This window comes from Pelodiscus sinensis, chromosome 4, assembly GCF_052426305.1.
Source record: "Pelodiscus sinensis isolate ZL-2025 chromosome 4, ASM5242630v1, whole genome shotgun sequence".
Classification (NCBI taxonomy): Eukaryota; Metazoa; Chordata; order Testudines; family Trionychidae; genus Pelodiscus; species Pelodiscus sinensis.
Window position 1 is genome coordinate 8,406,538 of NC_143055.1, and position 23,813 is coordinate 8,430,350.

Sequence of the window (23,813 nt, forward strand, 5' to 3'; positions counted from 1 at the left end):
CCTTGGAGTACAAAATGATGTTCCTTCACGGGAACATAGTGATGATTTTGCCTTATTTCCTATAGCTGTCATCAAACAGAAGTTAGACATCAGCTAGCTAAAAGCTGCTATGTGCCTTTGCCACAGAAACCTTTGTTAGATAAGACGATGTGCATTTCATACTCAAAAACACACCCTTTGATCAGCATTGAGGAGATGCCTTAATCTTTATTAAGAGGCTCCTTGAATGAAACTTCTTGAAGAAATTGGGAAGGAATCTAGTCATGGGTGTAATGGAAATCTCAGAAGCCCATCCATCAGTGTTTTCTAAGAATTTGGGTCTGATTTATATTAAAAAGCTAGGTCAACCTAGCTATGTCATTTAGGGATAGGAAAAATCCACCCCCTGACCAAGATAGTAAGCCCACCTAACCCCTGGAGGTTCAACAAGGATAAGTGCAGAGTCCTGCACTTGGGATGGAAGAATCCCAAGCAATATTACAGGTTAGGGACCAACTGGCTAAGCAGTGGTTAGGCAGAGAAAGTCCTGGGGATTACAGAGGATGAGAACCTGGGTATGAGTTGACAGTGTGCCCTTGTAGCTAAGAAGGCTAACAGCATATTGGGGTGCATTAATAGGAGTATTGCCAGCAAACCTAGGAAAGTGATTATTCCCCTTTATTTGGCACTGGTGTGGCCACATCTGGAGTATTGCATCCAATTCTGGGCCCCCTATTACAGAAAGGATGTGGATACATTGGAGAGAATCCAGCGGAGGGCAACCAAGATGATTAGGGGACTGGAGCACATGACCTATGAGGAGAGACTGAGGGATTTGGGCTTATTTAGTCTACAGAAGAGAAGCATGAGGGGGGAACTGATAGCAGCCTTCATCTTCCTGAAGGGAGGTTCCAAAGAGGATGGAGAAAAACTGTTCTTAGTGGTGACAGATGGCAGAACAAGGAGCAATGGTCTCGAGTTACAGTGGGGGAGGTCTAGGTTGGATATTAGGAAAACCTATTTCACTCGGAGGGTGGTGAAGCCCTGGGATGGGTTCCCTAGGGAGGTGGTGGAATCTCCATCCCTAGAAGTTTTTAAGTCCCGGCTTGACAAAGCCCTGGCTGGGATGGTTTAGTTGGGATTGGTCCTGCCTTGGGCAGGGGGCTGACCTCCTGAGGTCTCTTCCAGCCCTATGATTCTATGATTCTAAGACAGTGCTAGGTTAGTGGAAGAATTCTTCTGTTGACCTAGCTACTGCCTCTCATTGAGGCGGATGACCTATGATGATGGGAGGATCCATTGTGTTGATGTCGGTAATGTCTACACTGAAGCACTGTAGCATTTCAAGTATAGACAGGTCCTTTCAGGAAGCCTTTTCCCATCCCCCCCCTTTGGGAAATTGACCTCCTACTATGCATTCTTTGACAAATTAGGGATTTTTCTTTCTTCTACACAAACCACCTTTGTGACACTACAGCACAAAAACAATTTTCCTTCTGTAAGAAAATAACAGACTTTGGAAATAAGATCTACTTTGTGTCTGTGTGTAAAAGCCAGGGCCAGGGTTAGGGAACAGCAAACAAGGCAACTGCCTAGGGCCTCATGCCACAGGGGTCCTTGCAAAGCTAAATTGCTTAGGCGTTGGCTTCAGCCCTGGGTGATGGGGCTTCTGCTCTCTGCCCTAAGCCCCAGTGAGTCCAATTCTGGCTCTGCGAGGCAGACCTCCTGAAACCTACTCATGGCCCCCAAGGAGCCTCAAATCCCTGGTTGAAATCTGCTAGTCTGGAAAATACTTAGTCCTGTCTCAGTGCAGGGGATTGGAGTAGATGGCCTGTTGAGGACTCTTCCAGTCCTACATTTCTGTGATTCAGTGAACTGTACCAGGGAAAGAACACGCTGAACCCAAAGTTACACCCGTGCCTCAAATGTAAAATTCTCTTTAACTGCATCCTGCTTAACACAGAATCCTCTGGCACATTACCCAATGAAGGACTATTGCATAAGAATTCTGACCTCATTAGCTGGCTAAACAGGAGAACATCTTGTAAGCCAGGCCACAGAACACAGGAGCAGCATTGTCTTTTGCAAGGCAAGCCAGCACCTTTTGGACATTCAAAGAGCTAATGATGCATACAATGGTATTGAAGGGTTGTGGAACTGAAGCTTCTGCAAGCGCTGGTTGACAGCAGCTAGTCCTTCCCTGGCCACTGCAGGATGCTCCTCAAACCCTATGAGGTGAAGTCTTAGCTCATGCCTCTAGGAGTCATTGCAGGATGCTCACTGACATCTGGAGAAAACCTTCCTATTATGGAGGAAATCCTCCAGGATTTACCCTCCTTAGTTTAACTTCATCCCCACTTATCTTAAGAGTTGCTATAGGGAACTTTCTGGGTGTCTGGCTGGTGAGTCTTGCCCACATGCTCAGGGTTTAGCTGATTGCCATATTTGGGGTCAGGAAGGAATTTTCCTCCAGGGTAGATTGGCAGAGGCCCTGGAGGTTTTTCGCCTTCCTCTGTAGCATTGGGCACAGATCACAGCTGAAGGACTCTCTGCATGTTGGGGCCTTCAAAGTATTTGAGGGCTTCAATATCTGAGACATAGGTGAGAGGATTATTCTAAGACGGGTGGGCGAGATTCTGTGACCTGCACTGTGCAGGGGGTCAGACTAGATGATCATAATGGTCCCTTCTGACCTTAAAGTCTATAAGTCTATGAGAATCTTGAAGCTCTGCATGAGGAAGAGCGTCCCTCAGACTGAGCCGCCCTCCAGGAGCTAGAAAGAGGGGTCTTTGGAGTGCAGTGCCAGTTGCTCTGCTCAACCCTTGGAGCTGGCAGAGCATGCTGTATCCAGAGCACTCCCTAGCCTACTAGAGATAAATGTAGGCCACCCACTTACTTTTTCTCTCTCACTCTGAGATCAGAGGGGTTCGGAACACACACAAGGGCAGGTTTTTCTGAATGTTCTAAACAGACATGACTCACACTCTGAGCACCTGGCATGATGTTCTTCCCCTTACTTTTTGGACACTTGCTGTTCTGCTAATTCGGAGCACTGCGTGGAAGTGCCCTTTGGTAAACAACCTGCCCTGCCCATATGTTAGCTTTTAAAAAAATATCAAGAAAGTCTTTGGACTGCATGCCAAGAAGCTCGTGGGCTTGTTAAATATCTTCTACTTCACAAAAGCTGAATTTAATGCGTTGCTTTCTTGTGAAACAGCTTCAGACAGGTTCATTTTACCCCCGGGATGTTTGCAGACAGTAAAACAAGGCCAGTCATTGTGGTAAAATGTGCAGTGCTTTGATGATCGAAAGCTCCATCCAATGTTTAAAAAAAGAAAACCAGGCTGGGGCAGAGAGATTTTACAGTTAGCAACTTATTGGTGATGTTTGGGAGAGTGGGGACTTTGGGTCAAATGCTTCTTTGCTGACCCTAATAAATTATCAGAACCATATGCTTAGTGCTGAATATTCTAGCTATTGTCATCTTTCTTCTACTGGGGACCCCAAAGCACATTAGTTTCAGTAGCGGGATTGCTTCACTCAACAGGGGCCTCTGGGTTGCAACACAATCGTTCTTTTTGATGCTCAGCAACATTACACAATAATATAAGAGAGGCAATGAAGAACTGCTACTTATCTGATTATAACTGCATGGAGTCTCAAGTCAGGAGACTTTTTTTTTTTTTGCTTAACAACTTTGGTATCTCCCTTTTTTTTTTTCTCAACAGAATTTTTCCCATTTTTGGAGGGGGGTGTGTGGTCGGTATTTTTTGTGTGTCATCTGGAAACCCTAGCCATAGCCAACCCTGCTTATATGAGAGCACCGATAGAGCCCGATGGTGGAATAGGACTGCAGCTTCACATCCTGGTTTCCTGTTTGTTACTGTAGAGATTGTGACTGCAAGGAGGAGATCAGGGACCTCAGTTGGGCCCTCATATAAGAAGGCATAACTCCATTGCAGGGAAGTGGTTTTTTGATAGGAACTCTGTCTTGTTTAGTGGGATTCACTCTACAAGATGAGGTCTCCAGCTCTGGCAGCTTAGTGAAACTTGAAGGCTCCCAGATGGTGGTTGATCTGTTACATGTGAATGCTGCATAAACGATAGACTCTGTGAATGTGTGATGCGTTTGTGATTTTAACATCTTCTTTTGTTGTATCAGCCTCTTTAAAAATTAGGTTGAAGGCCTCTGTTTTCAGAATCTTTTTGTAAAAGAATATTCATAAAATTCTCCCCATTCTGCCTTTTTGTCCCTCATTGTGCCCTGTGTTGCTGTGTTTACTTTCCCAGCCACCCACACTGTTAGCTGTGCGAGTCATCTCGCTGTGACGAAGTTTGCAAGGATTTCATCAACATGGAAAGTGTGTGTGTGTTGCAATGATTCCTGTCTTGGTCCATTTCGAAGACAGTGCCCTCACCAGAGAAATGTTATACAGGCAGTCCCCGGGTTACGTACAAGATAGGGACTGTAGGTTTGTTCTTAAGTTGAATCTGTATGTAAGTCGGAACTGGCGTCCAGATTCAGACACTGCTGAAACTGACCGCCAGTTCTGACTTACATACAGAATCAACTTAAGAACCCCAGGCGTCCCCAAGTCAGCTGCTGCTGAAACTGATCAGCAGCTGATTCCAGGAAGCCCGGGGCAGAGCAACTCTGCCTGGGGCTTCCTGTAGTCAGCGCTGGTCAGTTTCAGCAGAAGCTGACTTGGGGACGCCTGGGGCAGAGCAGCTGGGGTGCTACTGGACCAACCCAGCAACACCCCATCTGCTCTGCCCCAGGCGTCCTGATTCAGCCGCTGCTGAAATTGACCAGCAGCGGCTGAATCAGGACCTGGGGCAGAGCAGCTGGGGTGCTGCCGGGTTGGTCCAGTAGTGCCCAGAGCGGGCGCTGCAGGACCAATTGGCAGCGCCCCAGCTGCTCTGCCCCAGAGTCCAAAACAAAAGCCTGGTCTGCTGGGGGGGGGGAGCACACTAGCTGCGCCCCTCCCCCCCCAGCAGACCAGGGACACGGGGAGCAGAGCCGCAGCGGCAGCGGGGTGCCGCGCCTTGAGGCTTTGCTCTGGCAAAGCCTCAGAGGCGAGGGACCCCGCCGCGGCTGCGGCTTCAGTCTGGGTGCCTGTGGTCTGCTGGGGACGGTCCCCAGCAGACCACAGGCGCCCGGACTGAAGCCGCAGCCGCGGGGGGTCCCGCGCCTCTGAGGCTTTGCCAGAGGAAAGCCTCAGAGACGCGGGGAACCGCCGCTGCTGCCGCTCCAGTCTGGGCGCCTGTGGTCTGCTGGGGACGGTCCCCAGCAGACCACAGGCACCCGGACTGAAGCCGCAGCCGCGGGGGGGTCCCGCGCCTCTGAGGCTTTGCTCTGGCAAAGCCTCAGAAGCGCGGGAACCCACCCGGTGCCCCTGGTCTGCTGGAGACGGTCTCCAGCAGACCAGGGGCACCAGAGCAGCTTACGAATGGGGCTTTCTCGCCCCGACTTCCGGGGCGAGAAAGCTCCGTTCGTAAGTGCGGATCCGACGTAAGTCGGATCCGCGTAAGTCGGGGACTGCCTGTATTTGTGTTTCACTCCCTCTATGGGTTGTTTTTTTGTTAGTCAGATACTCTACACATTATGTCACTGCAACTCTAGTTGCGATGAGATTCTGCATCACATCTGAGTAATCAGCAAAAACATTTTAAGAAAAGATAAGCTAGTGCCTGCTGACAATGGCAGGGTTGGCCAGGAGCCTTCCCTATCTTGTTTGCATAGCTGGAGACACCTTTAAAATGTAGTATTTGATTGTTTAGCTTCCTCTCTCTCACATTTCCCTTTGATGATGATGTAGGAAGAGGCACCAGGGAATGACTGTCTTGGATCACATTTGCAAAAATATATCTTGTTTTCTTTCTAAGAATTTAAACATTTTATGTTTATTTTTCTATGAAGTTCGAAGACTAAGTGCTGATGTCGTATTTTGGGTCCTTTGTCTCTAGTATAACACTTAAAACTAATGCTTTAAACTAAAAAAGCACTTTACAAAGGTGGGTCATTATTATACTTATTTGGTGGGTGAGGGAAACTGAGGCACAGAGCTGCAGTAATTTGTCCAAGGTGTCACAGAGCATCCCGGGGAAGAGAAGCTCAGACTGGTGCCCTATTTGCTGTGTTGATAGGAGAGGTATGTATGCACTGAAGGAACAGGTTCTCGTGCTTGTTGTTTCAGTGCTGCGAGGATTCTGGGCAGCAGAGCAAGTGGTGTGCAGCCCTGGGAAGGACGCTTAGGAGGTCAGAATCTGGGCAAGGCAAAGGTGGCTTAAAGCCATCATTGTGCCATCCCCCAGGGCTTCCTCCTTCTACGCCGGGTCTCTTGGGTCGCATCTCTCAGGTGACACAACATCAAATCTAGCTGGAGGTCTCCCTGCTGCCTCCAGATAGGCTGGCTTTGGGGGGAGTTGGGAGCAGGGCCATAGGATTGCAAGTGGACACGTTCCGTGGATGCGTGGGGATTGTGGGAGGGCAGCAGGAGCAGGGCCATACGCTGTGCCAGGGGTGGGCAATAATTTTTTGAAGTGGCCCCAGGCAGCACCATAAGGAACGGGGCCTGAAGCAGAAGGGGCAGAGCCTCAAGTGGAAGGGGCGGGGCCAGGGATACTTCCCTGCTTTCCCACCTGCAGACCATGATTGGTCTGGGGGTGGGGAAGCACCTTCCCCCCACTGAGAGGTTCCCCCTAGGTGCCCATGCCACTGGCGGTGGGAGGAGACTTTGCGCACTCCCTCTTCTGCCCCCGGACCAATCAGGGCTTGAGGGCGGGGGATCAAGCTAAGCACAGGGGCAGGGCAGAGGAAACTTGGCGCACTCCCCCCGCCGCCAGACCCTGATTCGCCCAGGGGTGGAATAGCGCGTGAAGCCTTCTCCCACCCTGCGAGGAGCGCATGGCGGCCTGTGGGGGCCCTTTAGCCCACCCCTGCACTATGCTGTGCACACAACTAGATTAAGTGAAAACACGCTTGTATCATCATCCTCTTATCCTTTCATATTGGGTTGTTTCATCCACCTAGTGAGTCTTGTCGTTAAACAAGACTGTAAGCTCTCGGTGACAAGGATTGTCTTTTTGCCGCAAACTTGGGCAGTACCTAGCACAAAGGGGCCATCATCCCTGGTTGGGGCCGTTGGAGACTGATGTAATGCAAATAAAATTAACTTGTGTCCTCCTCTGTCCCCTCTACATCTGCTTAGCACCCTGCACGAAGCCTGACTACATAGGCTTTGTGTGGGGAGAGTGATTTTCACCAAAGGTTAAAATCTTGGGAAAGCATCTTTTGGTTTAGAAACTAATCCCAGGCCTGTAAATTTCATCCTCACTCTGGAAATCAGGTCATGTTGTTTCTGCATCTTGAGCTGTTGCTTTGGCACTTGTAATGGGAGTATAGCAGTGTTCCTCAAAGTGGTCTGCAAAACCACTCTGAGAAGGCTGCTAACTGGCCCCTCCAGTGTGTTTATTTGCTGGCGCTGCAGCCACAGAGCCTCGCAGTTCCTACTGGATCCAGTTTGCAGTTTGTAGCCATGGGGAGCTGTGGGAAGCAGTGGCCCAGTCCACACTGCTTCCCGTGGCTCCCCTTGGCTGCAAATGGTGAACCAGAGCCAATGGGAGCCACGAGGCTTTGTGGCTGCGGAGCTGGTAAATAATATGCCAGAGGGGCCAGTTAGCAGCTTTCTCAGAGTGGTTTCGTGGACCATTTTGAGAAACGCTGGTCCACATGATGCATGAGGCAGAACATATCATGCAATGCTATCAGGAGTAATACCACATTTCTTTCACTTAACTAAGTGGCTATGACTATCCAAAGGGAGCTGATATGATTAATAATACCTTGTACTTGCATGTATCACCTTTCATCTGAGGATTTCAAAGTACTTTACAAAGCCGCATTAGGGCTTGTCTCCACTTACTGGGAGATCGACACTGCAGAGAGAGATTTCCCGGGGTTCGATTTAGTAGGTCTAGTAAGGACCAGCTAAATTGAACGCTGATCATACCCTTTTCGACGCCAGTACTCCACCGGATAATGAAGAGTAAGGGAAGTTGATGGGAGAGTTTCTCCTGTCGACCTCCCGCAGTGGAGACACCACAGTAAGTCAAGCTACGCTACGTCGTAGTTGGAGTTGTGTATTTTAATTCAACATTCTCCCATAGTGTAGACCTAGCCTTAGAGTTCTTAGAGTTTGGAGATAGGAAAAGATACTAGTTAGTGGGATAAGCAAGAATGAAATTCTGGAAAACAGTCTCCTTGCTTTAAATGTTGGTCAGTGCTGCTTTCAAGGAAGGAGGGGCTACTTTTTACTCTGCCTGCAGTGTAATAGCATTTTAAAATTTAGTTAAGTATGGGGTGTGTGTATCAATAAGGGAGAGTAACAAACTAAATTTGAATAAACATAGTGTGATATCTAGGAGGAAGATGGTGAAATAACACTCAGTGAGATGGTGATGTTATGGCTGAGTAAGTGTGTATGTGTATGGCACAATAGCTAGATGTGTAGGAAGTTTATAACAGCAGCAAACTCTTTATTTCCGATTGATGTGGCATACTTGAGTTTTATTATTTATTCTGCCTTTGGTGAAATGGTGCCTGTATTTTACCTGCCCTTCTGTAAACAGTAGTGCAGAAAAGCATTGTGAACAGTCTCAACACTTTGGCTGCCAGACTGGGAGCTTGGGGGAAAAGGGATAGGTGGGAGGGTGCGGGGGGAAACGGGGACAGGAGGACATTTGAGCTGGGCAAGTTTAGTTTTGAGAGCACTGACATCGTGTTTCAGAGCATCAGTCGGTGAGGTTTAATGCACTTGCTGTTTAGAGGACTAATTACAGCGTACAAGAGGGAGAAATTACAAAATGCTCGTTTATTGTTCCGGGAGACAGGATGACTGTAATTAAAAGATGCGGGAGGTACTGGCAACCGGCAGTGTTACAGCAAACAGTACAATCCTCCTGTCACTCTGCCTGCTACTTCGGGCACGTGTTTGATCTGTTAAAAAGCATACGCTGTTCTGTGCCCGGCAGCGTCGACCCAACCGACGGCCTGAATTTTCGGAAAAGAGAGATGCAGGCAGGAATGTAACTGCTCACAACCTGAAGATGATGATTATCCTTCCAAACACTTCCTTGACCTTACTTTATAAAAGAAAAGTACACTAGAGAAGATAATTGAATACTTTCTCAATGCAGTTAATTAGATAAAGGTTACTCATTAGAGCCTAGCATGTTGCATGTTTGCTTGATGGGAGTAGCACTAGGCTCTTTAATGAGATAATAGCCACTCTGTGTATTGTCTTTACATCTGCTAAATATGTTGCCATTCCTGCTTCTGTTACATGAATCTTCTGTACGCGGGCTCCATGAGCTCTGCTTTTAGATCATTTCTTTTTTGGCCGGGGGGAGGGGGAAGAGGGAGACAAGCCTGTTGAAAAATAGATTTAAAATCCATTTATCTAAGATTGTGTTGGATTATTTGGAGAGCTCATCCTTTTTTATTCTTTAAGGGACATTGAGAACACCATGTGTGTCCACATATTATATGGACACAAATTATACATACCGTCTTTTAGCGAATATAACTTGCGGGTTATATTCGTTTTTACAAACCCCGCACCTCCCCCGCGTGCTATACTCGTGCGCGGGGTATATAGGATTTTTTTTACTCGATGGAAGAGGATCCCCTTCCCCCCACCCTTTCACTACCTTTGCTGGGCTGGGGTTAGGCTCCAAGCCTGTGACTGAACAATGCGGGGAAACTTACAAGGGGCACAGCAGCCAGGAACGCTCCGGAGCCAGGGCAGAGGCATCCCCAGCAGAGGCGCAAGTGGGGAGGCTCCCAGCCCGGGCTGACAAAGGGAAGGAGCCGGGAGCAAGTTGCTCGGCAGCCAGCAGCAGCGGCGGGAGTTTGCAGGGGCCACGGCTCACAGGAACGGGGCCAGGGCATGGTGCTTGTTGCTCGTTGCTCCTGCGTGATCCAGCTGGCGCCCTTCCTTGCCTGCCGTTGCCACATGCCAGACCCGCTGCGCGCTTGCTTGTTGCTCCCCGGCTGGCATCTGCCCCGCCACCCCGAACCATGCCCCGGCCCAGGAGCAACAAGCGAGCGCGCAGAGGGTCCGGTGTGCGGTGGCGGCAGCTGCAGGCAGGGAAGGGCGCCCGGCTGGATTGCGCAGGAGCAACGAGCAACAAGCACCATGCCCCGGCCCCGCTCCTGTGGGCCGCAGCTGCCTGCAGACTCCCTCCGCTGCTGCTAGAGAAAGACACTTGTTTTGTTAGTCTTTAAGGTGCTACTAGACTATTTGTTGTTTTTTAAGTTTTTACTATAAAACAGTAAGACAATACGATCAGAACCCTGGTCTGAATTTGTCTAGCTTTGGTTTTCGGGCACTTGGAATGCCTCACTTTGTATGATTAAAGAAGCCTCTGTTATCAGAAATCTTTACACCCTGCTTGTGTCTACACTGGCGCGATCTTGCACCAAAGCAGTCGCTCTTGCGCAAAAACTTGCTGCCTGTCTACACTGGCCATCTGTTCTTGCGCAAGTAAACTGACGTTCTACTGTATAAAATCAGGGCTTCGTGCTCAAGAACTATGATGCTCCCGCTCAGGAATAAGCTCTCTTGTGCAACTGTTCTTGCGCAAGAGGCCAGTGTAGACAAGCAACATGAATTTCTTGCGCAAGAAAGGTCTATGGTTAAAATGGCCATCAGAGCTTTCTTGTGCAAGAGAGTGTCTACAGTAGTATGGATGCTCTTCGCAAAAGCTCATCTCTTGCGCAAAAGCACATGCCAGTCAAGACGCTCTCTTCTGAAAGAGTTTTTGCACAAGAACTCTTCTGCAAAAGAGTTCTCATGCAAGAAGCTGCCAGTGTAGATGTAGCCCTGGGACTAAAGCTGCGTGTGTGTGTGTGTGTGTGTGTGTGTGTGTGTGTGTGAGTGAGAGAGAGAGAGAGAGAGAGAGAGAAAAAAAATATGAATGTGTTCCTTACGAGATCTTAAATTTAAATGCTTTAAATGTAAGGTTCTTCTTTTTATCTTGTGTACTGTGTTTATTTCTTTTTTTTCCTTTGACCTTTACAGTGAAAGCTGAGTTAGCCTGTTTTATTTTGCAGTCCCACACAACCTCAGTGCTGATGTCTAGGTTTCCAGTGCAGGATAACCTTTAAATCCTGTTTCACTGAAATGAAAAATACGCTGTGCAACTGACTGTGTTAAATTTGTCCTTTTGAGCTTGAGGGAGTCTGTGGGGTCAGGAGAGATTTTTCCCCCCTGTTGGTTGGATAGAGCTTTTGTTAATTTTAGCACCTCAACAGGCACCTTTATAAGTGCTAAAACATTTATTCAAAAAGTGTCTTAAACCCAAACCCAAACAAATGAACCTGGGAATAAGATGTGGACACACCGCTCAGAATTTGTCCCGTTTGTCCATTTTATAACATTATAGTGTGCTGGGAGCATGCAGCTCGTAGCTGTAGCTAGTGCATATTATGCAGTCTGCTTTAGGGCATTGTGGCAGCTTTGTCTAAGAATTTCCTTGTTTGCTTTTTTAACTTTGTCTGACCATTGGTGATATTCCTGTCAAGTGTGCTTACAGTTTTACCATTCTCTCTGCTGCCTGCTTCCCTCAGGGTCCTAGAGAAACAAGGCAGTATGAGGAGAGTGCCACGTTCTAAGCAAACATAGTACGGAAGCAGCTATGGACTGCCTTAATCCTCTGGGTTTAGTACTTGAGTATATGATTGCCTCACTTGTGTTTGCACAGGATTTTGCTGGCAAAAGTCTGATAAGATGAGAGGAAGTTTACAGAAAGGGTAGATCTCTAGGCTTGTTCTGGTCTGTAGCTGAGGTTGCTGAATTTGGAGCAGAGAGGACTGGCATTGATTTTTGCTGCTTTAGCGTTGCTGGGGTTGTTTTCTGTGTGAATCAGAGGGCAGTGCAAATATTACATATGCTGAGGTTATCTTGCATATGGAAGGGGACATAATGTAGAGATCCCTATTATAAATTCTTTTCAAGGGAAAATGCTGTTTGAGCAGACTTTAGCTGAAGAGTTAGTTCTGGTCTGCACACTAATTATATCTCTTTTTAGTTAGGGGTGTGACTTTTTTTAACCTAATAGCTTTACCAGTGCAGTTTCTTAAGTGGATGCAGTTATGCCAGTAGAAAGACCTCTTCTACTGGTTTGTCTTATTCCCTTCCCTTATGTAGATATGCTCTACGGGTAGGAACACCTTTACACTGATGTATCTGTCCCCATAAAGTGTGTTGTAGCATTTTAACTATTCCAATATACTTAGTGATACATCTTTTGTGTGTCGAAACAGCTATGGGTTTGTCTCCATTGTGAGAATTATAGAAGCATAGCTAGGGTGCTATCGGTACGCCATTAGTAGCCCTCTAGCATAGATATGTGCTGTAGCAACGAAGGGGTTCTTCCATTTATTATAGTTATCCCACCTCCCTAAATGATGGTAACTAGGTCAGAGAAAAATGCTTCCATGGATTTAGCTGTGTCTACACAAGGTTAGGGTTGGCATGGTTGTGATGCTCACCAGTGCGTATTTTGCACGCCCTGAGCGCTGTAGCTAAGTTTATCTACATTTCAAGTGTAGACACAGCATAAGAGTGGGTAAGAATGTGAATGATAAGAAAAATGGAAAAACGAGAAGCCCAAGATATGTTCAGCTTGTTTGTTCATTCTGGAAATGTGTTTTAATCTGATGTCTATAAAATGTATGGGTATGGCTCTAATAACACCCGACAGTTGCTTATAAGGGTGCAGGAGGAAAGAGAATGTGTGAGGTTTTCCAATGCAAAAGGCTTAAACTTGTGTGTATCTACCAATCTTCGGGCCCAATGCTGAAATCTTCACTCAGGCAGAACGCCCACTGGGAATCTGCTGGAATAAAATGGCGTATGAACTTCAGAGTTTGCTAGTAAGCTCTTCAGGACAGGGCAAGTCTTTTTGTTCTGGGTTTGTACAGCACCTAGAACAATGGGTTGCGGTCCATGGCTGGAGTTTTTATGTGCTGCACTGCTACTAACAACATCACGATCATTTGGCTTGCTAGGATTATCCATGTGCTGTATTGTGCTTAGTTTGTAATGATTATTTATTTGTATTTTGGTAGGCCCCGCTATATTAGACACCGAACAAAGAGCAGAAAAGATAGTCCCTGCCTTGAAGATCTTGTATTCTAAACAATGAAACAGAAATAAACAAGTAATTATTAATAGCTGTTTTAATTATTTGGAGAAGATCTCAAGTAAGCTAGATGCCTCTCAAACAAACAAGTCATTTTCCCTGCTGGTGTCCTGCTGGTAGTAAAAAAGTACCTAAAAGGGTGTTACAAGGAAGAGGGAGAAAAATTATTCTCCTTGACCTCTGATGATAGGAGAAGAGGCAATGGAGGTTTAGGTTGGACATTAGGAAAAACTTCCTAACTAGTAGGATGGTTAAACACTGGAATAAATTGCCTAGGGAGGTTGTGGAATCTCCATCACTGGAGATATTTAAGAGTAGGTAAGACAGGCATCTCTTAGGGATGGTCTAGACGATGCTTGGTCCTGCGGTGAAGGCAGGGGCCTGGCCTTGATGACCTCTTGAGGTCCCTTCAAGTTCTAGCATTCTATGATTCTATGAAAAAAGCTCTATAGAGATGCAAGGGTCCATCCAGCTGGAAACTGTTGCAGGTTTGGTGGCTTAACTGACAACCAGCAGAAATACCCTTAGGGATGTAAAGGGCTGTAATCCTTACTGGCATTCTTACCGGGGTAACCAGTTAACTAGTGGGGGGCTGCTCTGGCTGGTCCTGGCCTGGGCGGCGGGTGCGCCTGTCTAGCTGGGTCACCTGAGCTGCGTTGGAGGGTGCGTTGGAGGGTGCTCCAGCTGAGCTGGAGAAGCCTATGTCCATAGTGTACTGCAGCGGGCTCTGCACGGTGGGCATGGCTGTGCTGCAGCAGCCCCCTGCCCTAATCCCGCCATGGATGGGGGCCTGATCTATCCCAGCTGGGCCCACCACGCCGCTGGTGGGAACATGGTTAACCGGTTAAACTGTAATTGGTTAACGTTTTAACCCAGGATTTGACATCCCTAATAAATGTACAAGAAGTCAATACATGTTGGAGAAAGCGAGCATTGTAAAGCCCTGCGAGTTTGCTGTGGTGTTTCTGTGCACATCTTGGTGATGGATTCATTTTTGCAGACAGAGGTTGGTATTTCTTGGAAACAGGATCATGGCTTGCTAACTCTGCAAAGGCGAAATAGGGAAGAGAGCAAGCAGTGAGGGGAGGGGAGTGAAAGGAATTGGGGGGTGGGAGAGGGAGTACAGAGTGGAGAAGCAGGCTGACGAAGGCAAACAGGAAAGAGGAGGTAATTAAAAATAGGATAGTAATAGAAATGTAGCTGTGTTAGTCTGGTCAAGCTGAAACAAAAAACAGGACTCTCTATGTAGCACTGTAAAGACTAACAAGGCGGTGTATTAGGTGATGAGCTTTCGTGGGCCAAACCCGCTTCCATTATTTGATCTGAGGAAGTGGGTCTGGCCCATGAAAGCTCATCACCTAATAAACCATCTTGTTAGACTTTAAAGTGCTACATTGTCCTGTTTTTTGTTTCATTAAAAATAGGATGGAAGCAGCAGTGGGTTGATGGTGAGGCTGTGGCAGAAGTGGGGAGATGGCAAAAGTAAAGGCCGGGAATTCCCCGCAGAGAAAGTAGGAGAACTAATGTTACTCCTCATTTTTTGAGGAGTAGCATTAGTTCGGACTAAGGGCTTTAGTCCGAACTAACGTGTCCCGGCACGCACTTCCTGGTTCGAATCAGCTGTGATTCGAACTAGCGTGCCGGCGAGATCATGTTAATGGAGCGCGGGATATTTAAATATTTAAATCCCCGCTTCATTAACTACTTCGATTGTCTCCATTTGCATCCCTAGTTAGAACTAGGGATGCAGTGTAGACATACCCTCTGAGAGTTCCTGAGGCTTGGCATGAAGATGATTGTTTGAAGAATATTGTAAAACTCACGTTGGATGCATTACATATTAAAATACATCGCTTTCAATGATAGTATAACCTTTAGTAACAGACATTACCTAGCGCTTTACAAACAGCAATTAAGCTTCAAAGTGCCTCTGTGAGACTGTTATATCCCCTGTTGGGGATATAACACCAGGGAAGTGTTGTAATTTCACACAACAATCGAGTGGTAGCGCTCTGTGATTTGAACCTAAGGGTTCTGACTTCCAGTCCTTTCACTATTTCAAAGAAACCAAACTTACCTTGAGCAGTTTGAGATTCTTGAATCTGCTTGTATTTAGGGTTGCCAGATGGTTTCAGAAAAAATACCGAAAAAAAGGACCTCAAGAGTTGTTAAGTAAAAAAACAAAACCACAACACACATGGTGAGGCTTTTTGGCCCTAACAGGCTGCTGGCGGCCATCCATCATCTTGCCTCCCGTGCATGGGGCCAGACAGCTCTCCTGTGGAACCTGGTAAACACAAGGGTTGCCAGGCTGCCTCCGTATTGAGCCGGACAGCCTGGGATTTTCGCCTCCTGGCTGGGAAAAAAATCAGAAAGTACCGGATGTTTTAGATGTCTGGAATTTTCTGAATTTTTTTTTTTACCAGACAGGAGGTGAAAATACCGAACTGTCCGGTTCAATACAGGACACCTGGCAACCCTATTTGTATTTGGAATTGGTAGGAAAAGGTCCTTGATTAACTTTACAGGCCACCAGTGCGCAGTGGAATAGCTGAGATTGAGACACGTAGTGACAAAGGGGAGGGTACAATTATGTTATCTCAATGCTGTTACTAGACCCAATTTACAGAGTACGTGTGTGCTCTTCATATTGGCGTCTGGCTGGTAAGTATCTAAATCCTGACGCTGCAAAAAATGAATTTTGTGTCTTCTCCCCACTCAAGAACCTGTATGTGGAAAGGGGAAACGGTTCCCTGCTAATCCTTCAGCTTCTGATGTTCGAATTCCCTTTCCCCATGAATAAACTCCAGCACACACCTCTGCTTGCCCAGCATTAGCGACAGTCAAGATTCAAAATAGCATCAGTGAAATTAACGAGTCTTGTAAATTAAACACAGCTGCTTAGAAATACGTCTGCACCATGAAGACCAAATCTTTTGCTGGCATAGTTATGTTGGTCAGGGGCATGAAGAGGTGTGATTTGTGATAGACATAACAGCACTGGCAAAAACCCTTAGCATATAGGCAGATATGCTGGTGAAACTGTGCTTTTGCTGGTATAGCATATTTTACTTAGGGAGCCTGGAATGAGCTATACTGGTTTGATGGGGTGTGTCTAGACTACAGGTTTTTTTCGGGAAAAGTGGCCTTTTTTCGAAAAAACTTCCCCTGCGTCTAGACTGCTGCCACGTTCTTTCGAAAGTAAATTGTAAGAATGCGGCATTTTTTTTTGACCACAGAAAACCTCGTTTTATGAGGAAGAATGCCTTTTTTCGAAAGTGCTCTTTTGAAAAAAGGTGATATGTAATGCAAACCGTGATTTTTCAAAACAGAGCATCCAAACTGCTTGAGTGCTCTCTTTTGAAAAAGCAGCTTGCTTTTTCTAAAGTACTGGTTGTAGTCTAGATGCTCTTTTTCAAAAGAGACTTTTTCGAAAATATCCTTTGAAAAAACCTCTTTCGAAAGAGGCTTGCAGTCTAGATGTAGCCTAGAAGTGCTTTGCTGGTACACTATAGCTATCCTGGCAAAACCTTCCAGATACCTGGCTGAAGTTGCACCAATTTTAAAATCAGTTTCTAAACTGATTTAAAATAGCAGTTTTCAGAAGCAGTCAAAGCCAGTGTCACCTTCACTTTGCTCAGTGTTTGGATGCCAGATGGATGCAAGTAAAACCGGTTTTGCCATTTATGCCACTGATTACATCACTGCCGAACGTGGGCCATCGTCCATCTTCTTCCATATCTGATCTGTGTTTACTACACAGAAGTGAAGAAGCTCAGTTAAAGTGCTTTGAGATCCTTGAATGGAAATTACCTTAGAAGTGCAAACTAGCATTGTTGTTTTGGGACCATGAGTACATTTAGTTATATTACTTAACTTTAAAAAAACAAATAGCCATCTGTCGAGCAAACCCTAGATTCTTCTACTAACCTCCACTTTTGGTTCAGCTATAGGTTTGATATCTGGGGCTTCCTGCTTTGAACTAAGTTCAGTTTACCTAGTCTTATATTTATATGATATAAAGTTTATGCTTTGTGGTTGCCACAGAAGCAAAATAAAGTTACATTACTTCTCTGAACAGCTAGTTGTCAGAGGGTGTGTGTTTTTGCTCTACCACAAAATTGCCACCCCAGTAGGTTATATAAGGAGATGGGAGGTCAGAAACCTTCTGAATTTGCTGGAAATTATTACATGGTTACAGAGTAGATGGTGGAGACTGTAGCAGGCTGAGATGTTGATGCTCTAGAGTCGAGACCAGAAACTTTTACATTCTAGGCTGATCTTCATTACTCTTTTTACGGTTCCCATTTGAAAAGGGCTTGTTCTGGTTCAAAAGTTAACGTTCTTTTTGCTAAACAAATAACTAGAGACTCCCAAAACTTGCTTCTGTACTGAAGGAAAGAATCCTCATGAAAAGTAGAGTTGTTGGCTTAGTTCCTTGAACCTATTTGTTTGCTTCTCCTTAGATTCCTTAGAAAGAGAGCTTGGACGGCATGCAAAGTTGTGAAACATCTTCAGACAGCACTGATGATCCTCTTAGTAGTGGCCTACGGAGAAAACGACAGCCTCGAATAGTAGTCATTGGTGCTGGCCTTGCGGGCCTGTCTGCTACAAAATCTCTCCTGGAAAACGGTTTCACGGATGTAACAATCCTTGAGGCGTCTGACCAAATTGGGGGCAGAGTGCAAAGCGTCAAACTTGGTAAGGAAAACGTTGTGCTGGCAGACTCTCTGGCAAGGGTTTGTATTATTACGAGGGTAATTTGCACCTACTAGTGGGTGTTTTAGCACACATTTACCAGGCATCTGTGTGCAAAGGGTTATTGTGCATGTGAGGGGCGCAACTCTTTCCAAGTATGTGGAGCTTCAGATGAAAGGTTCTGCAGAAGCGTAAAATTGTTAAGTGAAGGGATGTGTGGTCAATTGGCTTTATAAAGAGAGTTCAGTGTGTCCGAGGGCGGAGAAAGGTATTTTTCTCCAGGAACTTGAGTATGCGAATTAGGAAGATTTCTCCTATGGCCTCCAACCTCTACTCTTGGCTGAGAAGATTCAATAATCTGCTGTCCACAGAATGTAGGCCTCTCTGGGTGCATACTCTGCAGCTGGGAGCGGGTCTCCCTAGCTGAGTAGGACACACTACCTCTGCTTGCGCTAGACTGCTAAAAATAGCAGGCTGGACATTGCGGCATGAGCGAGTCACGTGAGCACAATGCCACTTAACCCCCAGTTCAGCCTGAGCTGCTGCCCAAGCCACACCATCTAGAATGCTACTTCTCGCATGCTAGTTGGAATAGAGCTAGTCGTGTCTGTCTGGGCTGGGATGAGATTAGATCAGAATTAGAGTTCCTACCCCATGGTAGCTAACACATGGTAAGTCAGTTGAGGTAAATGCTTAGTGAAGGGCCAGGTGGGGGGGGGTGCTCCATTGGGCTGGAGCGGCCCGCTATGGACAGTGGCTGCTCTAGCTGGCCAGTCAGAGCAGCCCCTGCCTGCAGTGGGCAGAGAGCTGCTCCAGCCTCTACTGATTAACTGGAACCCATAAGCCTCACCTGTTAAGAGTGAGGCTTCCTGGTTAACCGGTTAACCATTCACATCCCTAGTGGTACTTCGTTTTCTTTCTAGGGAAAGCAAGGCTGCAGAGTACCATACTGAACACAGATAACAAAGCCAGGCCCTATACAGGCAGTCCCCGAGTTACGCGGATCCGACTTATGTCGGATCCGCAGTTACGAACGGGGATTTCTCGCCCCGGAGAACTAGAGCAGCGGGACGCCTGGTCCCACCGCCCGCCTTCTCCGGGGCGAGAAAAGCTGCTCCCTGTCTCCCTGGTCTGCTGGCAGAGCCAGCAGACCAGGAGACGGGAGCAAAGCGGCGGAGCACCCGGGGCTGGACCCGTGTCGCTTCCAGCTGATCTGGAAGCGGCCGCGGGTCCGGCCCCCGGTGCTCCGCCGCTTTGTTCAGCGTCTCCCAGACCAGGGAGACGCTGAACAAAGCAGCGGAGCACCCGGCTGGACCCGCGCCGCTTCCAGATCAGCTGGAAGCGGCGCGGGTCCGGCCCCAGGGAGACGCTGAGACCAGGGAGACACTGAGCAGAGCGGCGGAGGACCCGGGCCGGACCTGCAGCGCTTTCAGCTGATCTGGAAGCCGCAGGTCCGCCCGGGTCCTCTGTGGCTTTGCTCAGCGTCTCCCTGGTCTGCAGACCAGGGAGACGCTGAGCAAAGCCGTGGAGGACCCGGGCCGGACCGCGGCGCTGATCTGGAAGCGCCACGGTTCGGCTCGGGTCCTCCGCAGCTTTGCTCCACGTCTCCCTGGTCTGCTGGGGGAGTGGGGGGGACGCAGCTAGTGCCCCCCCAGCAGACCAGGGAGACGTGGAGCAAAGCCGGGGGCCTGTGGTAGAGCAGGTGGGGCACTGCCGGTTGGTCCCGCAGCACCGCTCCTTGGCGCTACTGGACCAACCCGGCAGCACCCCAGCTGCTCTGCCCCAGGCATCCTGATTCAGCTGCTGATCAGTTTCAGCAGTGGCTGAATCAGGATGCCTGGGGCAGAGCAGCTGGGGTGCTGCTGGGTTGGTCCAGTAGCTCCGAGGAGCGGCCGCGCTACTGGACCAAGCCAGCAGCACCCGAGCTGCTCTGCCCCAGGCGTCCCAAAGTCAGCCGCTGCTGAAACTGACCAGTGGCTGACTACAGGAAGCCCGAGGCAGAGTTGCTCTGCCCTGGGCTTCCTGGAATCAGCTGCTGATCAGTTTCAGCAGCAGCTGACTTGGGGACGCCTGGTGTTCTTATCTTGAATCTGTATGTAAGTGGAACTGGTGTCCAGATTCAGCAGCTGTTGAAAATGATCAGTTTCAGCAGCGGCTGATGCCAGTTCCGACTTACATACAGATTCAACTTAAGAACAAACCTACAGTCCCTATCTTGTACGTAACCCGGGGACTGCCTGTATTAATACAATAAAAAATTCCACATGGATATTATTGGCCCCTTAATATTCCAGACCTTTAACATTTCCCTCCACTCTCACGCATGTGCTGGGATATTTTGGGGATAGCCCATTGGGAATAAATGACACATTTCCCATTCTAATCTCTGTGCCAAGTCTCGCCAGAGTTTGAAATGCCCTATTCAGACTGCAGAGTTTAGATTTGTCAAATACCCTTTTCATTTGTTTCCCCTTTGAAAGGTCACAGGCACTCATGTTTATTTACTGTGGTGCGTTATAGAGTAAAATACACTGTGATGTATGTCCAGGCTAAATAAAGCAAAAGGAGACCAGCTAGAGGCCCAGGTTCATAGAATCATAGAGCTGGAAGAGACCTCAGGAGGTCATCAAGTCCAACCCCCTGCCCAATGCAGGACCAATCCCAACTAAATCAACCCAACCAGGGCTTTGTCAAGCCGAGACTTAAAAACCTCTAAGGATGGAGATTCCACCACCTCCCTAGGGAACCCATTCCAGTGCTTCACCACCCTCCGAGTGAAATAGGTTTTCCTAATATCCAACCTAGATCTCCCCCACTGTAACTTGAGACCATTGCTCCTTGTTCTGCCATCTGTCACCACTGAGAACAGCTTCTCTCCATCCTCTTTGGAACCTCCCTTCAGGAAGTTGAAGGCTGCTGTCAGATCCCCCCTCACTCTTCTCTTCTGCAGACTAAAGAAACCGAAGTCCCTCAGTCTTTTCTCATAGGTCATGTGCTCCAGCCCCCTCATCAGTTTGGTTGCCCTCCGCTGGACCCTCTCCAATGTGTCCACATCCTTTTTATAGTGGGGGGCCCAGAACTGGACACAATACTCCAGATGTGGCCTCACCAGAGCCGAATAAAGGGGAATAATCATTTCTCTAGATCTCCTGGCAATGCTCTTTCTAATGCAACCTAATATGCCATTAGCCTTCTTGGCTACAAGGGCACACTGTTGACTTATATCCAGCTTCTCATCCACTGTAATCCCCAGGTCCTTTTCTGCAGAACTGCTACTTAGCCAGTTGGTCCCTAGCCTGTAACAATGCTTGGGATTCTTCCACCCCAAGTGCAGGACTCTATACTTGTCCTTGTTGAACCTCATCAGATTTCTTGTGGCCCAATCCTCTAATCTGTCTAGGTCACTCTAGACCCTGTCCCTGCCCTCCAGTGAATCTACCTCTCCCCCAGCTTAGTGTCATCTTCAAATTTTCTGAGGGTGTAATCCATCCCCTCATCCAGGTCAGTAATAAAGATGTTGAACAAAACTGGTCCTGGAACTGATCCTTGGGGCACTCCACTAGAAACCGACCACCAACCTGACATTGAGCCATTGATCATTAGCCATTGGGCCCAACAGTCTAGCCAGTTTTCTATCCATCTTACCATCCATTTATCCAATCCATACTCCCTTAACTTGCAAGAATATTGTGGGAGACGGTATCAAAAGCTTTGCTAAAGTCAAGGTGTATATCAAGGTTAATGAATATAGGGAGCGTGGTCAAAAGTTAAACTACTGAGTTGGCATTAGGAACTGACGGGTCATTTACCTGCAGGTAACACAGAATGTACTTTCTCATCTAATGTAGATGCACCAGTGAGTATCCCCAGCACTGTAGATATTTTTGCACCTGGGGCAAAATATGAATTATGTGCCCCCTTTCTTAGCTTTGTGCATCGTGCTCTTCCCTTTTGCAGCTAATTATCTTTACTTATTGCGTCTTTGCGCCCCTGATTATGATGCGCCCAGGTTGAGTGTTCTGCTTGCCCCACCCTTGTTACGGCCCTGAGTATCTCCTTTGCTTCTGTATGGGAGCAAGGCTGGCAGATTCTGGCTCTGACGACCTTTCATCTCCACATCTCGAGTCTTTTTGGAAATATTTTTCTGTTTTAAATATTCCAAGCCAGTTCCTTAGCTGGTATAAACTGATGTAGGTCCGGCTTCATTGGAGTGATGCCCGTGTGTGGCAGCTGGTAGGCTGGCCCTCTCTATTTGAGGGTATGTTGTTCCTGGTGGAGGGTTCTCAGCTGTTGAACTCTCTGTTGCTGGTGATCAGGAGGAGCCCAAGTTTTTTTTACTTATTAGGTCAGGGTGCAAGTCTGTTTTACACAACCCTCCCTCCTCAATGGCAGAGGTAAGGGGTGGTCCAGCCTTGGGGTATGGCTGCAGAGGTAACTCAGGGTTTTACTTTAGTGTTGCCCCAAATCCCTTCCTGTCCACACACAGTACCCTTGCACCCAAGGTCAGTGTGCTTTAGACAGGGCTCGTGGCCCGACTGGAGGTGTGGGTGCACTTTCACTTGAGCTGGTAACCTGCCCACTTAGCAATGAGGATGCAGGCTAAGCTTTTCAAGAGCTGATCATCCTTCAGAGCCTTCCCACAATTCCCCTCAGGTTCTGTGAAGCGCCTACAAGTTTTTCCATGTGTCACTGGGAAAGCATCCGAGCAGCTGAGCCTTCTGCGGCACAAAAACACATGGGATGTGCCCCCTGAAGTGCTAGTGACATACAGAGGGGAACGTAGCACCAGTTCAGACACAATAACTCAGCTAGGGCTTTGCAGTGTGTTTGCTGCTACTCAACATAGATGAGATTCAACTCGGGGCAATAACAAGGGAGAGATGGTGTGTACAGCTTTAATCATATGTATCCAGCTTCTGCACTGATCTGATATATATATATTGCAACAATCTTCATAGCACCCAGGTGTTACACCCCAGTGAGACATGAGAAATACATAGTATAACTCAATAATTAGGTTAACGGGAGCAGCAGATCCATTTTATGAGGACTGTGTACTGCACACTTACGAATTCAGGTGAGACTGGTATTGGAACTACTTGATTTTTCAAGCCCTGTAAGGCCCTTGAACTAAATGGGATAGCTGTGTAAAAGAAAGTGATTAACTTCACGCTTCTAGAGAAATTATCATGCCACTTGTGCCAGGAAATAACTGGCTTATCTACTTTGAGTAATGTCGGTTAATGAGTTTCTAAACATACAGGTGAGCAAGACTATTTTTAGTTTCCCTGTATTCAGTTACCTTCCTCACAACTGCTCATAGAGAATTCGGGGGGAAATGAAGTGAAATGGATTTTTCTTTTTTGTTTGTGATTTGACGATAAAGTAAATGCTGTCTGGTAAACATAAAAAGGACTATGCTAGTATTGTGTGTTATTTTAAAAATGCTAGTAATTAAAAAAAAAGCCAGTTTCTATTTGGAAGTCAGTATTAGATTACTGGCAATTCACACTAGTATAATGCACCACAATCTGGCATGCATGTTTTATCTATTATTCCTGCTCATAATCTTGTGTGCTGTGGATTATACAATGAACCCATGTAATAAGATCACTGTCACTTTAAACCTGAAATATTTTTGAGCACAGTACCATTGACTGCCAGACTGAATCATTTCCACTGGACTGCTTGCTATATGGGTATGGTCAGAAGTTGCAGCCTTAAATATAAACCCTATTAGGCCCTCATTTTGCACAGATTGAGCACATACTTTATGTGCCCATGTAAGTGTTTGCAAATTCAGAGCCTCAACATATAACTTCCACTTGACTACTTTGGCACTTTATTTCCTTTCGATTTTTTTTCTTGGTTTAGGCCAGGTCTACACTGCAGGAGAATGTCGAAATAAAATACACAACTTCAGCTAT

At 47.1% G+C, this 23,813-nt stretch overlaps 1 protein-coding gene across 4 annotated transcripts in view; it reads left to right on the forward strand.

Annotated features, from left to right (window-relative positions):
• The window catches only part of SMOX (spermine oxidase), a 136,157-nt gene that overhangs the window by 78,729 nt on the left and 33,615 nt on the right, over positions 1-23,813 (forward strand). For 3 of the 4 annotated variants that reach the window (XM_006139203.5, XM_075930978.2, XM_075930977.2), the window contains one exon: positions 17,655-17,889. In XM_006139203.5, the coding sequence (XP_006139265.3) occupies positions 17,682-17,889 (208 nt within the window). In that variant the 5' untranslated portion in view covers positions 17,655-17,681. Of the gene's footprint in view, positions 1-17,654; positions 17,890-23,813 lie in introns of those variants that run through there. The other variant, XM_089777752.1, reaches the window with a different exon arrangement.